Source organism: Scylla paramamosain, chromosome 22 (assembly GCF_035594125.1).
Source record: "Scylla paramamosain isolate STU-SP2022 chromosome 22, ASM3559412v1, whole genome shotgun sequence".
NCBI lineage: Eukaryota > Metazoa > Arthropoda > Malacostraca > Decapoda > Portunidae > Scylla > Scylla paramamosain.
The window spans coordinates 16,600,464-16,620,564 of NC_087172.1; the positions used below are offsets into that span (position 1 = coordinate 16,600,464).

A 20,101-nucleotide genomic window follows, 5' to 3' on the forward strand; every position below is an offset into this window, starting at 1 on the left:
AGGAAAGCTGGGGTGTCTGGTTGGGGGTGAGGTGAAGTGAGAGTGGGGTGAGTTACCGGTGGATTGTGGAGTTAGAGGTTTAAAGGGGGGAGAGGTGAAGGGAGCGCGGTGGGGAGGAGTTTTAAATGAGGTTAAGGTGTAGGAAGATGTCTAAGGAGTGTTGAGAGAAGTGTAAATGGTATTGGAGGTTTTTAAATGGTGTTCGAGATGTTTTGAATAGTGTTGAAAGTTTTGAATGGATTTTGCATAAGTTTAAAGTGTACTCAGAGTTATTCAAAAGGGTGCTGCATGTATTTAAATTAGGCTCAGGGTGATGAAAAGGTGTTCCAAGTTTTTAAATGACATCGCATGAGTTTAAAAAGGTTTTCAAAACTGTTTAACTTGTATTCGGGGTTTTTAAAAGGGCACTAAGAGATGTTTCCGGAGTTTTAGAAGAGTTAAAGAATATGGAGGAATACAAGTGGGTTCAAAGGGATTGATAGCACAGTAAGGGGACACGGAGGTGAGCTTAGGGTTGTTTGCCGTGCAGGTGTGCGTGGCTGGGGACGAGGAGGAGGAGGAGGAGAAAAGGAGGCAAGAGAGGAAGGACAGAGGAGGTGTTCATGAGGGAAGCTATAACGTGACTCACCCGGAACACCTCCCTCACCATCCTCCCTCACCGGCTGCCTTTGTGAGGGAGAGGAGGGGAGAGAGGGAGAGAGGCGGAGAGGGAGGCCACCACAGGAGTTCAAGGAAGGAGGTAATGAGGAAGGCAACCTGGAAGAAAGAAAAAGGAGTAAAACAAAAGGTGTCCCGATGAGTAAGTGAGGCAGTCAGGTGGGTAATCGTGGGAAAGAATGGGTGAGTCACCTGGAAACACCTGAGCACCTCAACACCTTGATACACCTTTGGGACGGGATTGGGTGGCTCTGGCTCTGGGGACGCACGAGTCATCCCGCCCAAGTGTGTGTGTGTGTGTGTGTGCGTGTGTGTGTTTGAGTCCTTCGAGGTGTCTTAGCCCAGCGCCTCACGGGACAAGGGACATAAAGTGTAGTCCAGCGTCGCCAGCGGATGTCACGTACACGTCCAACCTTCTGGGAAATGTAACGTACTTTTAGTGAGCATCTTGATTGCACCACCAGTACCGTTCTGCCTGCACGTACTGAGGAGCAGTATTGCATAGGACTGTGTTGAGTTAACCTGCGTGAGCCGTGGCCGCGTCTGGTGGCGGTGGTTGTGGTGAGAGGCTCCGCTGCGTGAAGGAACGACGCGAGGCAGTGTTGAGTAAGAACCGTTTTATGCTGAGAACGATGGCTGGTGTTGCTGTTGGTGCTGCTCGCGTGCTGCACCCAACCGGTTCTGGTAGAGACAGAGGGAGGGATCCGCGGGGCACGGGCTGGGGGGCAGGGGGGCGGAGGGCAGCGTCTTAGTGAATGGCCTGTAGTATAGTTTCAAAGAATGGCGGGCGCGAGGTGAGTCAAGCCTCCGACCTGTTATTCCTGCTGCCAGATGCGGTGTGTGCGCCGTGACCACCACACGCAGTTGCCGGCGAGCGCCACATCCATTCCGCTCTCCCGCGCCCCCCGCCGATCACTGTTTATATTTAACGTTGTCATGTTTTCCCGATGAGGTGTGCATTAAGAGTATTTATTTTTGTCGCGGAGTTTACGTGGTGCTTAATGAAAATGTGCTGATTACTACGGGTGGCGGAGGCGCGAGTGTGAGTGTCTGGGGTGCGAGGCAGGGCCGAGAGAGGGGCTGGCTGGCAGGCTGGCCGTGTTGGTGGTGCAGCCAAACGCCGCTCCGCTGCCGCTCGTGTCACCGCGCCTCGCCATTCCCGACACACACCCACACCGTCCCGCACGCCCTCGCAGTGGTCGTGCCTCATCACTGTAAGCGTCCACAGTGTGTAGGAGCGACTGGACAACAAGCGTCTCCTTGCCGAGGGTCGCAGCTGTGTGGGTGGCGAGGCAGCCAGGCAGGCAGTGCAGTGCAGTGCAGGCAGTGGGTGACCCGTGAGGTGCTTGGCCCCAGCAGGCAGTGAGCCACAGGCTGGGGCGGCTACGTCGGTATCATGTCTATTAAATGGACCACATTCCCCTCACTGCCCCCTATGTGTCAGTGACCCGCCCCTGTCATCCTCACCCCTACCCGCCCCGCTCCTCGCCCCTTAGGTCATCTGTAGCAGTGAGTCCGGTGCCGTGTAGATGGTGGCAGCGGCGTGAGGTGCGGGACGAGAGCAAGGCAGGTGGGCGGCGGGCCCTGGCACGGGGTCCTGAGGCGCACCGTCGCCCGTCCCTCACGCTGTCATGGCCGCCAGCCGCACATCCGGACCTGCCTCCCGACGTGTGATAAGTCTGTCAGTCAGTCCAAGCTTGGGTATGAGCCGTGACCCACCTGTGCCAGGCCCCAGGTGTGTGGCGGGGCCTGACGGGGCCTCGGGGTGGTGGTGAGGGTGGTATCGTCAGGCACAGCTTAAGTGGTGTGGCCAGGATGCCTGGGTGAGTAGAAGCGCCACATCTCGCCCTGAGCACCGCCACGGGAAGCAAGTGCTGATACAGACGAGCAGTGGCGAGGCAGTGCCCCGTCAGGTGGGCCAGAGGGGCAGGCTGGCCAAGCAGTGCCTGAGTCAACATGATGACAGTTCAAGGCAGGAACGGAACTGTGTCAGCTTACGCTGGCTGTTTTTTTTTTGCTCCAATCCTTTGTAGGTGTGTGACTCAACGGGAGGCGTAGGACTCCTCATTCCACCCTTTGGTGTGAGAGTCAAAGGATCTGAGTCATCAGAGGACCGAAGGCAAATCTGACGTGACAGATGAGCTCCGGGCGCTTCCTTGTTAGTCTAGAGTGTGGTGTTGAGGTCGTGTACTGAGGTTGTGGGAGGCAATGTGGGTCGTGTCATGGGCGTTCTTAATGCATAGCAGGGGCGGGAGGGGCATGGTGAGCGAGGGGCACTCCAGGAAAGATAAAGGACGTTTCATTCACTACTTAAGTGGCTGTCATGATCTCATTGCGTCATTCACCGTGGACAGAAGTGTTACAATGTCTTTTCTATCCCCATTTTTGTTTGTGCTCGTCATTCAGTGACAAAGTGACGAAAGCTTTTTTGAAAAATTCCCAAAAATAAAATAAGCGTGTTTGAAAGAAAGTACCAGAACAGAGAGAAGAAAACATAAAAAAAGCCATGCGTAGTGTCACTCATCCTGTGGCAGTGGATGACGCAGCCTGAACTAAGCAGAAAAGAAATAAGAAGAACAGTAGACACAGTGACCATGGCCGCAGGAAGTGACGGTGACGTGTAGTAACCTTAGTTGCTGTGTGTTAGTCCCCGTCACAACACCTCCATCATGACACACTGGCAACACGCGACCCCGCAGGTGAGTGTAGCTAATGAGTGAGGCGGTGAAGTGAGGTGCGCCCTTCCTTCCAGGCACCTGTGAGTGTTCATCCCAGCCTCTGCTTGATGCCAGACGTGACATTCGCTGCCTTTTTTATTATTATTATTTCAACAGAACCATATTTATGCGTCCATTAGTGTGTGTTTGTGTGTGTGGTGTGTGGGCGGGTGAGTGAGTGAGTGTGTGTGTATGTGTGTGTGTGTGTGTTTGTGTGTGTGTGTGTGTGTGTTGTGTGTGTGGGTGGGTGGGGGTGGGTGAGTTTGTGCGTGTGGGTGGGTGAGTGAGTGGGTGGGTGTACCAAAAGTTCTTCTGGTGCTAGATATAAAATTACCCCTTTGTCTAATGCATTTCATATAAGTTCATCGACATCAGTTTCTTTCCGTGCTGTCTTTGTGGCGTTCCTAGAATGACTATCTTGGTGTAGAAGAGAAGGAGGGAGAAGAATAGGAGATGGAGGAGGAGGACGGGAAGGGGGAGGAGGAAGAAAAGAAAGATGACGAGGCGGATGAAGAGTGTCGGACAAAGTAAGAGGAAACGTTAAATGAGAAGCATAAGAGAGAGACAAGAGGAAGGGAGAGTGAGGGAGAGTGATGAGAGGGCAGTGAGGGAGGAGGGAGAACAGTAGAAGTGCGGGAAGAAGTGATGAACCCGTAAGAGTCGCCTTGTGTGTAGCAAGTGTACCCTTAGGTTGTGATGCCTTGTGTTGTGTTTGTGATGTAACGCCAGCACCAGTGTACCTCCCCTCACCCTCCCCTTTGACCACCCTCGTAACCCCCTTCTCCCTTACTGATCTCTTCCCATCCTTCTCGCCTCTTTCATCTCCCTAACTGACCTCTTATTTACCCTTCCATCCTCTTCTTTTTTTTTCATTCATCTCGTCTTCTTTTTCAACTTTCATACCATTTTCAGTACCCATTCTTTACCTCCTTCTCTTCTCTATCTTTTTATCCCATTCTATTGCCTGTACTGACCTCCTCCCACTCCATCCCGTTTTCTTCCACTATTCTACCTTCTCTATATCCTGTTTACCTCTTCCGTACCATTACCGACCTCTTCTTAAGCTCCTATTCCATTTGTTTTACTCTTTTTCACCTCCTTTCCGTCATCGTTTCCTTTTCCATTACTCTTAATGATATGCTCTCACATTTGCATCCTATTTCTGGATCTGTTTTACCTTATCTCCAAACTTTTCATATCCTAATCTCATCCAGTTTCTGTTGTATATAAGTTTTTCGTTTTTTTTTTTTTTATTTCCTTTTCTTTCTTATTCTTTTATTTGGTCCTTCCATTCTTTTTTTTTTTTTATCTATTTCTCCTTACCCTCCAAGACCTTACTATCCTAATCTTACCATTCTTTGTCTTGGCTCACTTTCCCCCGCCCCCTTCTCATCCTTCACCTCTGCAGCAGTGAATCATCTCGCCACCTCCCTCCCTCCCTCCCTCCCCGATGCGTCCAGCTCACCTCAGCACCACAAATATCACCTGGGAGCTTCCTGCCGTACGTTGTGCCCTCCGGCGTCCGGCAGCGTTCCTCGTGACTCAAATAGTGAGAGTGTGGCCGCTGTGACTCACTGCGCTGTGATGCGTGGCCACAAGGAGCCCCCTTGCATGGTCCTGCCCGTCTTGTACTCCCCCAGTCTCCAGCTAGAATACCTGGAAAAGCCCCGTCTGTCATTCCTTCACTTGGTCCTATACCAGACTCCTTCCTGATTCCCCTTATTTCTCAAGAACTTCCTGTACATATGTTCGTTCTATAGATTTCCCTGGATTGTTTTGTTTTTCTCCGTCTTTTTATCATTTCCGTGAAAGAGGTTCGTGCTGCTTCTGTCTTGTCTGCTCGTTTCTTCTTATCAGATTTCCTTCCTGTTTCTATGTATTCTCCTATTTTATTTTTCTTTTAGCTGTTTGTTTTCTCTTATCGGTTTTCATTCCTGTTCCTCCTATTCTAAATTGTTCCTTTTCTTTTTTTTTTTCCTTCCTTCCATGTTATCGTCAGGACCTCCTCCTTCCCCTGCCCCCTTCCCATTCTTCACTCCTCCTCCTCCCCATCCTCCTCCTCCTCCTTTTCTCTACTAGACACCCTTCCTCCCCATGCAACCACCTCTAGAAGTCTTCCTCTTATTTCACCTGAGAACTACATTCCATTCCTCACCTACCACACCCTCACACCTACATCCCCACCCTCACTGCCCCGCCCCTCGACCCATACCCCGCACACTGAACTAAGCTCCCTGCCCCGCCCCATCTTCCCATCCCCACATCCTCCCCCACCCTCCCAGCCGCCCAAGTTGATGGGAGGAGAAGAGAGAGCAGTGGTCGACAGTAGCACTGCTGTTGCTGTTAGCGCGCCAGAGAGCTGTAATAGGGCCGTACTGTGCTAGACTCCTGCCTCTCAAGACTACATCCGCCGCCCTTTCAGCGCCGTCCACCACACCCACGCACATCCAACCAACCACACCCTGCTTGCTTCTTCGTGGTCTGCCTGCCTGGTGGAGCTGCTGTGTGGTTCCTGATGATGATTGTCTAACTTCGTCTCTCTCTCTCTCTCTCTCTCTCTCTCTCTCTCTCTCTCTCTCTCTCTCTCTCTCTCTCTCTCTCTCTCTCTCTCTCTCTCTCGTTCAGTGGACGGTGGTTTTTCTTTTTTTTTTATTTATCATGTGATGTACCGCTATAGTTTGTTAGTGTGGTCATTCTCTCTCTCTCTCTCTCTCTCTCTCTCTCTCTCTCTCTCTCTCTCTCTCTCTCTCTCTCTCTCTCTCTCTCTCTCTCTCTCTCTCTCTCTCTCTCTCTCTCTCTCTCTCTCTCTCACACACACACACACACACACACACACACACACACACACACACACACACACACACACACACACACACACACACACACACAGGTGGCGTTAGTTTGTTGTTGTATGGAAAGCTACCCTGAGGTCCGGGAGGGAGATGTGGGAGAAGGGAGAGAGGAGAGGGCGTGGGTAGAGATTAGAGACACAGACGAGGCCGGCAGGGAGAGAGATAGAGTGCGGGGGCGTGAGCGAGAGTGGGGAGGGAGGTAGAGAGGGGCGCCTTGTGACCCACGTTTCGGTATAATCAATGGCGCAGCAGCAGCAGTGGGTGGCTGGCTGGCTGGCTGGTGGTGGTGGTGGTGGTGGTGGTGGCGGTGGTGGTCTCAGACCGGCCCGCCAACTGCATGACACTAGACCTAAACATTTCATCGTCTTAACTCTTAGGGTGGTGTGTATGTTGTTTAAGTTTCTATTGGTGCTTTATTCATGATTCTAGTGGTAGTTTTAGCAAGGACTCTCCACTACCAATAGAAATAAATACTAATAATCTGTGGCCTCAAAGCATTTCATCGTCTCAACTCTTAAACTGAAAAGGGTGGGGTGGATGTTGTTTAGGTTACCTTTTTTTTTTTTTTTATGACTGTAGTGATAGTTTAGCAAGAATTTTTCACTGTCAACAGGAAACAACATCACATTTGTAGCCTCACAACATTTCATGGTCTTAACTTTTACATTGAGCAGGGTGTTTTGGAAGTTATTCTGGTTTTTAGTGATGTCTTTTTCTTGATTCTTGGGGTAGTTTAGCAGAGATTCGCACTGTCAATCAGAAAAAAAACACACGAATGAGAACACTGTTAATCATATCTGCCCTTTGAAAACAATCCTGATGAGAGGGGAGAACAAAACTTGAAATACTGGTTCTAGTTCACGAATTTAAGATAGCGAGGAAGACGTTCGTACTGCCATTACTATTACTTATTGGTAGTTTCTGTTGCAATTCTTCATGATCACTCTATGTTGCTGCAGACAACACAGAGTTCATTCAGCCCAGCCGCAGGACATAAGAGATGCAGTTTGAGAGTAACAGGCTGCAACACTTATCATCATCAACCAGACGTGTTACAACTACTGCGTGTGTGAGGACTGGGGACTTGTCTACATGAACTCATTTATGGGGATCAACTTTATCAAGCCTCCCGGAATTAACCCAATAATGCACCCTTGCCTGTGTTTTGCCTGCGTTGTGGTGAGGCTGGGAATGTGTCTGGTGCCGCCCCTTGACCTGAGATTAGGCTTATTTGGGTTCAGTCAGGTTAGATCTTGTTCGGTTTTCTCCTGTTCTGTTTGGTTTAGTTCGGTTAAGTTCACTTGGGTTCAGTAAGGTTAGGTTTGGTTTAGCTTGGTTTGGTTTGGTTTTTGGAAGGTTTGATTAGATTGCGTTATATTTAGTTTAGTTCGGTTTGATTTAGTTTTCTTAGGCTGAGATTGATTAGGTTTATGTTAGGCATGTTTGCGTTTGGTTTGGTAAGATGATGTTAGGTTTTTGTTTTTGTTTAGTTTTATACCGTTTTTTTTTGTTAGTTTATGCTAGGTTTGGTTTGATTTGATTAGGTTCAGTTGGGTTAGATTCAGCTGATGTTGCTTTCGTTACTGACAACCCGTGATTCTTTGCTGCGAAAAAATAAATAAATAGATATGTAGATAAATAAATGAAAATAGACCACAAGAAAGATCCTTTAATTTTACACTTCAAATTGTGTATTTATAGGAAGGCAGCACATTATGTATTTATAGGAAGGCAGCACGAGTTAGAAACTGGTTCATGTGTGTGGTGATGTCCGCTCCTCAAACCTTTTAAAGCCGAGAAGGTTTGCAAAGTATAAGAAGCGATTACTTATACTTCTGTCTTGTGCTTGTTGGGCTTGTTGTTGGTGGTCACAGGCTTATTTGCTTATTTATTTATTTATCACCATCAGGCCTGCTTCATGTTATGTCGTCAGTCTGAGTGTAGCCGTCCGTTGCCCGTCACTCGCCTGTCTGTCCAGTTTAGTGTTGTGAGGAACAGGTTCAACATGATAATACACTATGACCTACAACCACCTTCCACTACTACTACTACTACTACTACTACGACTATTGCTGCTGCTGCTGCTGCTGCTGCAAGAAAGATGAAAATGTCAGTGGAAGTTCGTGAGTTTAGGAATTGTGACCAAAAGAAAGTCCATTTAAGGTAAGCATTTTTTTTTCCTCACCTCATCACCGTCATTTGTCATCCCCCACATCTTTTAAGGGGAATATGAGGAGCAAGTTAAAACGTAATGCTCGGTAAAGTTAGATAATTACACGAACGTTTTATAGATTACATAGAATGAGAATTACTTGGAAGGGTAAAAAGTGCCCACGTACAATGAGGGCCGGATGGGTAATCTCTCTCTCTCTCTCTCTCTCTCTCTCTCTCTCTCTCTCTCTCTCTCTCTCTCTCTCTCTCTCTCTCTCTCCTCTCTCTCTCTCTCTCCTCTCTCTCTCTCTCCTATTATTTACCATTTAAGGAGAATTTTTGGTGTGTGTGTGTGTGTGTGTGTGTGTGTGTGTGTGTGTGTGTGTGTGTGTGTGTGTGTGTGTGTGTGTGTGTGTAACTGTAAATTATAGCCTTATGGATCTTACGAAATGTTTTGGAGAGAGAGAGAGAGAGAGAGAGAGAGAGAGAGAGAGAGAGAGAGAGAGAGAGAGAGAGAGAGTGAGAGAGAGAGAGAGCATTGATCCCGAGGGTTGGAAGTAACACACACACACACACACACACACACACACACACACACACACACACACACACACACACACACACACACACACACACACACACACAAAGATTTCTGGAATAAGTAATTTTTTTTTATATAGAGATAGTTGGATGGCATTAATCAGGATAGCAAACATAGTGAAGCATTATAGTGTGAAGTGTGTAGGGTGAATGATGCGAGTGATGTGACTAAGATGATGCAATAGGGTGAGGGGATAGTGTACTGAAGGGTACTGAATAAGGTGCACTGTGAGGCGAGATGAGAGCAAGTAAGAGAGAAACAGATAGGACGTCAAGGTGCAAAGGTAAGATAGAATAAGAGGAAAGTGGAAGATGATAAAGAAAGAGGAAGAGGAGGAAGAGAAATGTAAGGTGTACTGTGATGAGAGAGAGAGAGAGAGAGAGAGAGAGAGAGAGAGAGAGAGAGAGAGAGAGAGAGAGAGAGAGAGAGAGAGAGAGAGAGAGAGGTAAGACGTCAAGGTTATAGGATAAGAGGAAAGTGGAAGATGACAAAGAGGAAACTAGAATGTAAAGTGGAGTGAAATGAAAAGCGATGGACCTAAAAAAAGATAGCATTAAGAGAAAAAAGGAAGGTGGAAGGTGATAGAATGAGTGGAGTGAGGTGGAGTTTGATAGAATAAGTGGAATGAGATAAAGTAACAGGATGGTGAGAGGAGCATGAGAAGCTAAATAAGGTGGAGTAATGTGGAAGCGAGTGGAGTAAGATACCCTTGTAAATACGATAGACTGTAGACAGTAAGGTGAAGGAAGGGAGAGAAAGGTAGTGAAGTGGAACGAGATGGAACGAAAGGTGGACAATAGCAAAGTCTACAGACAGAGAGATAGTACTAAACCACGATAAACTGTAGACAAAGAGGAGTGGAATAAAGAGAAGAACAGACAGCAAAGTGGAGTGAAGCAATTGTGACAGGTAAGAGTGAGGTGAGAGTAAGAGTGATTAGGACAGAAAAAGGAGAGTGTGTATAAGATTTTTTTTTCAGGTGAGTGTTAGTGAGGGTGTCAGGAGCGAGGACGTGTGTGTGTGTGTGTGTGTGTGTGTGAGTCGCCAGGTGGGTAGAGAGAGGGGCAGGTGGGTAGGCAGGGCAGGGCGCGGGCTCAGTAAGACGTGGGCAGGCGTGGAGGGCAGTGTGCGGCTCTCTCATGCCTAGGGTCGGTGGTGCCCTGTGTGTGTGTGTGTGTGTGTGTGTGTGTGCTCTTAGTGTGCCCTTCCCTTAGTGTGAGCGTCCTTTGTGCAGGAACGTGTGCCGGTGAACGTAGGAGGAGGAAAACGAGTGGACTAGAGACAACGATTTTAGTGTTTTTCGAGAAGCGGTATAGACTCAGAGGAGATTCCAGGAGAGGGCAATCAGATCAAGATTAGACTGGATTTATATTTTTTTTTCCTAGTGTGTCGTGTCCCTAGAGAGTGAGAAAAGGCCGCCCCTGAGTCCCTAAGTCCCTGGCGGTGATTGGGTGAACACGGGATGAGAGGACAGAAACAAAAAGCAGTAACAAAGGGTGCGGTGAAGAGAAGCATTGGGGTGTGTTATCGTGACAGGATATGCTCGAGATAACGCGACATTCAAGCATCATGTTGGCTTTCGTGACGCTCAGCACAGGCATACCTATCGAGTGCAAAACATCAACATAACGTCAATTTTCAGAGCGTTATTATTTTTTTTTATTATTATTTTTTCTCTTTTTTTTATGTTTTAGCGTGAAGCAGCAATCTGTTGAGATGAAGTTAAGGTTGTGTACGTTTTATTTATTAGTAGCTTCCGTTGAGGTGAAGCTTTATATACTTTTTTTTTTCTTGGAGAAATACGGTGAATTGAGGCGTGGTGTGGCGTGGTTCTCTCTCTCTCTCTCTCTCTCTCTCTCTCTCTCTCTCTCTCTCTCTCCTCTCTCTCTCTCTCTCTCCTCTCTCTCTCTCTCTCTCTCTCTCTCTCTCTCTCCACGTCACCCGCAAAGTGTCATCCGAGCCGCGTGTTGAGTTTCGCCTCCCGGGGACGAATGTGGTTTGCTGTGAGCGAGTGTGGAGTCGAGCTGAACCTGTTACGTGTGACGGTCGATCTGTTACAGCATCACTACCGTCCCCTCCTCGACCCACCGCCCTTGCCTCTCCCGTCACTCCCGCTCTTGTCCGCCGCGCGTGTTGGCGGTATAGTAGTCAGAAACACAGGAAATGAATGGAATCGAATCTCATTTGCCCACTTTTGTAAGGTATTTGGCGAGCACATGTGATCGGAACCTGTTTAAAAGAATCAGACTCCCTATATTTCCTCTCCTTTTCATTCTCTTTCAGTTTCACTCGTCTGTAGGTCGTGAATGGTTTATAAATATTGTTTTGTTGTCGTGTAGGCGTGAGGTGCGGTGATCATGTGCGTGTGCGGAGGGGCACGGGAGGGGAGAGAGATGGACGGAAGGAGTGTGAGGGGGGGAGGGTCACAAGTGGGTGAAGGCCAGCAGCCACCACCACACTCTTCCTCCCTGCGATAATATCTTCAGCCCGTCACTGCCGCCACACCTCTCATCCCACCACCTGTACCCCCGTCACATCACCCACGCCGCTGCCACATCACTCACACCTTCGTCACATCATTTAAAACTGTACCACACAGATCATAGCTCCACCATATCGCCTACATCACACATCATCTATACCTGTACCACATCGCCTATAGACCCACCACATCCCTGTCACACCATCTACAAATACACCACATCACCCACTGTCCTGCCACAAGATCCACACCTCACCAACACTCGCACATCATCCTTACCACACTACAAATCTCAAAAACACGTCCACCACATTAACCTTTTCTAAGTATTGTCACCTCACCCATAGCTTACCATCACCACCACCATTGCTGTCACCACCCGTCCACCACCACAACATCACCAAATCGGCCACCGTGCCTCCCGCATCTTCCCAGTTGGCCCCGTGCCCTTAATGACCAGCAGGTATTGATTTATTTTGTTTGTCTGCCATGTTAACGAGAATCGCAACCAATACCTAGAAGAGAGAAGAGAGTGTAGGAGGAATCAGCAGCATCTGGTCAGAGGAGGAGGAGGAGGACTTGGCTAGCCGTCGGGACTGACATAAACAATACTAGCCAACGCTGTGATATGGCACTAAGTTTAGCCTACTGGATGATTATAAATGTTTGAGGCTCTCGAGTGGGTATGGGTATGGGGGGGGGGGTAGTAAAGGGGAGGGGGGGCGTCTTGGGCATGTCTCCAAGCGTCTCCAAGCGTGTGCCACAAAGTAATGAATTAGGGGTGCGAGTGGCGATGCGGTACCACCACCACCACCTCGGCACATTTACATCAGCTTGCGGAAGTGGACAGTCCAAGTCCTGACTAGTCAGCCAGTCAGCCAGTCCCGAGTCCTTTAGCAGAAGTCCCTACTCCCTCTTACCCTCCCCAGTCATCCCCAATCTCCCTTCCCTTACCCATACACTACCCGTCCTTCTCTCCCTCTCGTCGTCGCAGCTCACCCTCGCAGTTTTTTTTTTTTCTTTTTTTTCTTTTTTTTTTCGGGCATCCTCGGTAGTTATCAGTTAAAGAAATAATATTGCTCTTCCTGGGCGGTGCTTGGCGGGGCGTGAAGGGCTGTGCGGGGTAGAGCAGGGTACAGAGGGTGCCGTGTTTCGGGGGCTGCCAGGATCCCGGCGAGGGCGGCACTGCGCAGATCAATAAGCCTCAAGCATCGCACCCACATCCTGCAGCTCCTGTGGACTGCCGGGGGCCCGAGGGACTCCCTCCTCCTCCTCCTCCTCCTCCTCCTCCTCCTCCTCCTCCTCCTCCTCCTCCTCCTCCTCTCGCCCACGGAAAACAGTAAAGGAAAACGAGGTGCTTCCTCCCCACGCGTGATAAACCAAAACGGGAGACGCCACTCAACACGCAAATTGTCTGTAGATTATGTATACTTTCAACACACACACACAATTGTACATATAATTTAACGGAGAATATTCTAACTTGTCATTAAAAACAAGACATTACCAGCTTGACTCAGTCTTGTAAAAGTACAAGTACACACACACACACACACACACACACACACACACACACCTAGCTGCCCTAATGAATGAGGAAGGGACAGCGGCAGCGGCTTCGTGGTCAGACGTGTGTGGTCCCTCTGCGGAAGTGTAGCTGCTCCCTGGTGCCTTCTGCTATTCCTTTCCCTTCCCCTCCAGCCCCCAGGCACCTAGGGACTCCTCAGACCCCTCACCGAACTTCTCTGAAGTTAAAACAAAGGCACACGTGGGAATAAAGAGGCTGAAAAATGTGTGGAGTACTTGGAAGTTTGTAGTAACATTGCGGCGACTGGCAACTGCAACGTGGAGTAGGAAGTTGTGTCAGGGTGCTCGGGCATCTCATTCACTACCACCACCTGCCCCTCCCAGCCTCTCAGCCGCTCTGCCTTGCTTGAACCTCACTGCAAACATAAACACAACCGTAGATAAACAAATAAGAACCTCTAACTTGAGTACGAATGTCTGTAGCTGTTCAAATAAACATCCATGGACCCGGAGAGAAAGAGAAAGGGGCAAAAATCACCATCAGCTGGAGCGTGAGGAGGTGCTGTGTTGTGCTGTAGCGTAGCCCGGTGCTGTTAACCTTGGGCAGGGATTTTGACTTGTTCCTTGCGGCGGTGAGGGTAAGGGGAAAAAAAAAATTGCAACTAACCTTACCTTCCCAAATGATCCTTTCTCCTACGTGACCATGCTTAAGCCACACACACGCCAATGCAAGGATATAAATTGCAGGTGTTTCAGTTCCTCCCACATTTGGTCAGGGAGTCTATGGGGAAGAGGCTAATGGATGATCGTCCTCGTCTCCTTGATGTTGACGTGTAGCTGTTCCTTTCCAGTCTCTTCTCTTTCTGTTTGTCCACTTCCTGTTATTGTATTGTGCAAGCAAGAGAGAGAGAGAGAGAGAGAGAGAGAGAGAGAGAGAGAGAGAGAGAGAGAGAGAGAATGTGGGAAAGAAGCTCTCGTTTCCTGATATCTAAGCAAGAGTTTACAGTTCGCACGTAAAGATTTCCATTTATTGCATCCTGCCTCGCCTGGTGGAGTGGAGGTTGTAGTGGCCAGACTCGGCGGGCAAGTAGATGGGGCCCTAGGCAAGGACAACCTGACTGTAGCTCCTCCCCTCGCCTTAACCTCTTGAACCTTATTATATAGGGCCAGCCGTTTGCTTTCCTTCCGGTACCACGTCCATTCATTGCTAACGATTCTTATCTCCTTCATGACAGCGGGAAAGTCTTGCGTACACTGAAAATGGCAAAGCAGTTAAGATATTGTAACAATGTCCATGCCCAAAAATGTAGTGTTGATTGGGGCATACCGTAACTCGTACTCGTTAGTTTGACAGCGGGGAAGGTCGACCGTCGAGTTCTAGCTTATGTGAAGGGCTGGATGTGTACCCCGGCGCAGGCAAGGAACCCAGGAAGCTGCGGAACTCCGTCACGTGGGCAGCACTTGGTTCGCGGCGGCGGTGGTGCGTCTGCTCGCTTGGCCTTCTGCTGGCTGCATGTTTTGTCAGACCGGAAGTGGTGCGACAAGTTTACGACATTCTTATCGACTGTGAGGCAAATGTGTGGAATGGAAGAGCTGGAAGACACAGCAGAAGTAGTGCGCGTCTCGCTACAATTTCGTTGAATCGTAAAAGTGTCAGTCATGACCTGAAAGCCAAAGTATTGGAATGTGTCTATTTTTATCATCCTTAGGTTTTCCTTATGGATACGCGAGAAAAGGAACAAAAAATAAACTGAACAACGCAGCCATGTGAGTGGAATGAGTTCGGTTATTCCTTTCAATGTACTCAGAAGGAAAAACAGATAAAATCCTTCGACCAGTGTGCATGGAGAGAGCCCAACAGAACAGCCCGCCGCCATGGGCCAGCAACCCCTCCTCTTAGTCCCCACCTAACACACACAAGATGAAGCTGGCCTGTGTTCCCATACCTGCGGTGACCAACAACGGACGTATCCCACGATTCTGGAACCTCTCTTCATATGGGTCATGGGTAAGCCAAGCCAGACAAAGCGAGACACTGCCAGTGCCGCTGCCCGGGGCGGTGCGCGGCGTGTGGCGCGAGTTACTTCATTTTTTTTTTTTTTTTTTTTTATCTACACTCCTGCAACCTAATATAGCCATGACTGTGTGTGTGTGTGTGTGTGTGTGTGTGTGTGTGTGTGTGTGTGTGTGTGTGTGTGTGTGTGTTTATAGAGTTCTAATATACAATGCCTGTGCTACACTTGCCTGGTCCTGTCTCCGTATATGTAATTAGTTTTTCCTTACATTGATCTGGAGTCGTTGCTGTAACGTCCTCTAGGTTATTCTAAATATTTGTACAAGTGAACTTGTGTGTGTGTGTGTGTGTGTGTGTGTGTGTGTGTGTGTGTGTGTGTGTGTGTAGGGAAAAAAAGGCTATCAGTGTATCTAGTGAGGGGAGAGCGAGGTCTGGGCTGCCACTTCCCACTCCTTGCTTCGCAGCACCAAAGCATGAACACCTAACTGATCAATTACTGCGTGAGGGACGTGCCAGCAAAAAAAAAAAAAAAAAAAACATAAGAGAAAAAGACGTGATCAAGAGGCAAGGAAACACTGACCCCAATACTTCCTTTCCTAAATATTTGGTTGAAGCGACCTTGTTGAACTCTTGTGCAAATATTTACATCCTTAGAGTTTCTTTATAAATGTTGACATAGTGCAAGAGTGAGGCGTCTTTGATATGGGAAGGTTATTAGATCACTCACAGCACTTTGGGGGACTTGAGTAGGTAGCATAAAAAAGGTGGAATCAAAAGTTTTGAAAAGTTATGAAAGTTATATGGTGAGTGCTTTTTCCTTTCTCTCTTGGTGTATGTTATGTCAAGCGTCTCTTTGATGTGCTTGATGAACTGATAAAGAAAGGTATGCTGAGAAATGGAGGTGTATAAATAACTTGGTCTTTGCTACTGTTTTCTCTTGTAGTTACATTGAAGTTAGTTGGTGATTTATAGAAAAAAAATTATGCATTAGCCATTATTAGATTTTATAGACTGCTAATAAACATACTCATTTTAACTAATCAATTTTGTGTACATTAGATAACATGCTAAAGGTCTCATTCAAGTTTATAATGCATAAATTTAGTTGTATGGGTTTCAAGCATCAACGTAAGTGAGTTTGTATGAAGACCTAAGACATCATATTTAGACGCCATATCATATTTAGACATCATTCTGGATAGTATAACTTATCACAAGCAGCCTGATAAGAGCCAACAGGTGTTCTCTTACTTGGTCTTCTTTTGTACTTCTTTGTACAGTATTCTGATAGTTGTTTTCTATCCCCCACAGACACCCTTGGGAGTTGAGGAACAGATATCCCTCCGTGGTGCCCATGTGGAGGTCGCCACTGACTACACCAAACGGCGAAATGTCTTGCGTCTTGCAACCCCGGGGGGCTCCCAGCTCCTCCTGCAGGCAGACACCTCCCCAGAGATGCTGGCATGGCTCTCCACCCTCCACAACAACTGTGCCATACAGGTTAGCACACACCTCAGTTATAGTAAAGATGACAGATCAGGTTGATTAAGTCCTCTCTGTGTGCCATTTTACTTTTCATTGACATACACTCACCCAAATGCTGCTAAGTCCTGGAATCTCTCTCTCTCTCTCTCTCTCTCTCTCTCTCTCTCTCTCTCTCTCTCTCTCTCTCTCTCTCTCTCTCTCTCTCTCTCTCTCTCTCTCTCTCTCTCTCTCTCTCTCTCTCTCTCTCTCTCTCTCTCTCTCTCTCTCTCTCTCATTAATGTATTTTGCAGTTTGTTACCATTACATATGACATTACTTTATATAAATATGAGATTGATATTATATGGGAAGCTGCAAATTGGGCTATACACAGCTGGGCTATACACAGCATTCCCATACATGTATACACCTTTCATCTCTGCTCATGAATTTGTCTAATCCTCTCTTAAAGCTCCCTATTGACCCTGTCCTAACAACTTGATACTTGAGTCTGTTCCAATCATTGCCACTTTACCCACACCACACACCCACTCATATATCAGCATCTCCTGTTAAGCTTATCACATCTGTCAGTTAAGTATCAGTTACATGGTTCACACATTTGCATCCCACCACATGAGCAGGGTTTGTGCAGGAAGCCTTTTTTGTCCCAAGCCATAAGTATGAGCCTTTTCAGTCACCTTTGGTCAGCATTAGCATGCCCACCACCATCCCAGGGGGTCACCAGTCCCTTGGCCCTCTAAAGGTGCTGGTTTTATCGCATGTTTTATCAGACTCATTTTATCCCTAGACCCATATTATTCATCATCCACTGTATTAAAGGATGGCATTTTTGCTACTTTTTAAACATATGAATTGAAAACATTTACATACTTTTGAACCAACTTATAGCTTACTAGATGTGGTATACAGGGGCTGGACTACATCAGTGTAATCTTCTCTCAATACTTATATTTATTCAGTCTGACCCTCTTTTGATCTACACTTCTTATCTTTATTATTTCTTCTATTATACTCTAAATATCAATACTTCTAAGAGGGAACCTTTACTTTTTAATGTTATTCATATACATATCTTTACTTGTTCAGCTTTTCTTTTATCTCCATTAAATAAAATTTACATAATTGAAATTTTTCATTGTGATTGATGCATTCCTGTCAGCTACCATACCTATTAATTACCAGGGAAAGAAGGGTACCAGCTTGAAGTTACTGATGTGTGACTCAGATGGAAAAAGCAACAAGGATAGGATAGTATTAATAGACAGAAAAATGGCAGTACATACATACCCATTCTACCAAAATTTTTATTGTATCACATATTAATAAAGTGGTTTATTGACTCTGAAGGAAGGTGAAGGTGAAAGCAAGGCCCCCATGAACAACAACATCTCACCCCAGACTGGCAACAAGGCGATGAGGAAGCTGACATCTCTGAGGACGCGGTCACCCACTGGTCAGTCTCCATCCATCAAGACACGCAAGCCTGGTGGTGTAGGTGAGTCTCCCTGTCTGGATGTGATTGCTGCAGTGTTAAATATTCAAGACTTGGAAAAGTATCACTACCCTGGAAATTCATTTGTTGTAAAATAACATTGTATAGAAATCAGACATTTGCAGTTTGCTGTCTTTCCATATATATATATATATATATATATATATATATATATATATATATATATATATATATATATATATATATATATATATATATATATATATATATATATATATATATATATATATATATATATATATATTTGTCTGTTAAGAAGAAAAGCTAATTACTTATAGCATAATTTGAGAAATCTGACATTACCTGCAGTGTTGCAGCTTTGTGTCATATTGTTAATGTGTTAATCTGTTTTTGAAGAAAACTTATCACTTTATAATTCTGTGTTACATTATATTGTGTGCAATTTGTTACTTCACAAATCACTTATTTTCAGAGAGCAATACTTCACCCAAATCAAAAAATTGGAGAGGTCATCTCAAAAGACCTTTCATGAAGAAAGTACAAAGTGGTTCTCCAGCAGCCACTCCCACCCTCCCAGAAGGAGCCACCATTGGGGTCTGTTTGGAGGACTGCCCACAGGTGTGTTAGTACTTCACAACATGTATTCCATATTTCACTGTTTTTTTTTCACTATTGCATAGATAAACTGATAAGAACCTTAAACTATTACAAATTCAATAGAAATAAACAGCATTACACAGAAAAAATTGACAGCTCCATAGTCATACAAATTAAGAATCTCAAACTAGTATGAATCTGTGTAGAAATAAACATCAGTGCACAGAGAAAAGATTAACATTGACACTTCCATATGTAATCAAATAAGAACCTCTAGTTGATACAAATCTCAGCAGAAGCAGAAGTTTATGCAGGGAGAAAAATTATTAGGAGCTGGATTATGTGATATCTGTGTCCAGTAGAGGAATGTGATTGCTCCTTTCATACACAGTAGACAATTGCTTCAGTAAATTTTAAAGGCCTCCTATAAAAAAAACACATTGCAACAATCATGACATAGGAAAATTTAAATAATACTTGATCTTCAAAATTCAATCACTTCTTTACAGTCACTTGAGAATGAGTTTGTTCCCCTGCTGGTGGCTCTGTGTGTGGGTGTGGTGGAGAGCCGAGGGCTGCAGACACAGGGAATCTATCGTATCCCCGGCAACAAGGCATCAGTCACGTACTTAACTGAGATGATCAATAAAGATGCGAAATCAATTGATTATGATGATGCAAGGTAAGACCAAATTGGGCATGATTGAAAATCTCTTAGTTTTAGCCAAGTTTTCATGGGAAGGGTTGAAGAAGTCATTGATATCATTAACTTCATTAGGTTTAAAAGTGGAAATTTCTTGGTTTTATCCTAATTTTCTTTGAAAGAATCTAGAATACATTGATTTTATTAATATATGGGTATGATATTCAATATTGTATAGTTTTAGCATAATTTTCTTGAATGTGAAATTCATGCTGTTATGGTTTTAGCCAGTTTTTTTATTTGCATTTGAGATATTTACACATGTTCCTTTCCTCAGGTGGTGTGACGTCAATGTTATATCCAGCATGCTGAAGCAGTTCTTCCAGAAATTGCCTGATCCTCTGTTTACTAGTGAGCTCTACCCACACTTCATTGAGGCGAGTAAAGTAGAGGATCCAAAGCAGAGGATGCTGGAATTGAAAAAATTGGTAAGTCTGTTTGTTGCTTTTGCCTTTACATGCCTTACAGAATGTTTTTTGGATGCTAGAACATGTACAACTGCAGTCAGACCCTCAAGACATAGATTCCACTTTATTGGTCTAGTGACAGGATAGTGAATGCCAACCAAAATCTATTCAGGGTCTAGTGATCATCTTGGCCTGCTGGTAACATGGCAGACTCTCATTAATCTTTGAGGATTCTGAGGGATTCAGTTCCCATTGACAACTTCCCATGGCCAATTTATCTCGTCTGCAAATCAGTTTCCTAGAAATACATACATGTTATCTAGATAATATTTATTTAGTTAGAATAATATTGCAGAAAGATGAGTCCTTGTTTATTTGCTTTCTCAGTTTTACAGCTTAACACTGGTCTTGAAAGGAAGATTCATGACTCA

At 46.0% G+C, this 20,101-nt stretch overlaps 1 protein-coding gene across 8 annotated transcripts in view; it reads left to right on the forward strand.

The window, feature by feature from the left end:
• Nucleotides 1–20,101, forward strand: part of LOC135111685 (rho GTPase-activating protein 21-A-like) — an 87,740-nt gene that overhangs the window by 56,612 nt on the left and 11,027 nt on the right. For 4 of the 8 annotated variants that reach the window (XR_010273873.1, XM_064025269.1, XM_064025270.1 and 1 more), the window contains 5 exons: nt 16,313–16,501; nt 17,837–17,984; nt 18,436–18,581; nt 19,070–19,242; nt 19,541–19,691. Coding sequence is in view for 7 of the 8 variants with exons in the window: in XM_064025269.1 (XP_063881339.1) it covers nt 16,313–16,501; nt 17,837–17,984; nt 18,436–18,581; nt 19,070–19,242; nt 19,541–19,691 (807 nt within the window). In the remaining variant the exon portion in view is untranslated. Of the gene's footprint in view, nt 1–1,591; nt 1,610–1,714; nt 1,872–2,358; nt 2,481–3,063; nt 3,357–10,062; nt 10,127–14,696; nt 14,996–16,312; nt 16,502–17,836; nt 17,985–18,435; nt 18,582–19,069; nt 19,243–19,540; nt 19,692–20,101 lie in introns of those variants that run through there. The other 4 variants (XM_064025276.1, XM_064025273.1, XM_064025275.1 and 1 more) reach the window with 4 other exon arrangements.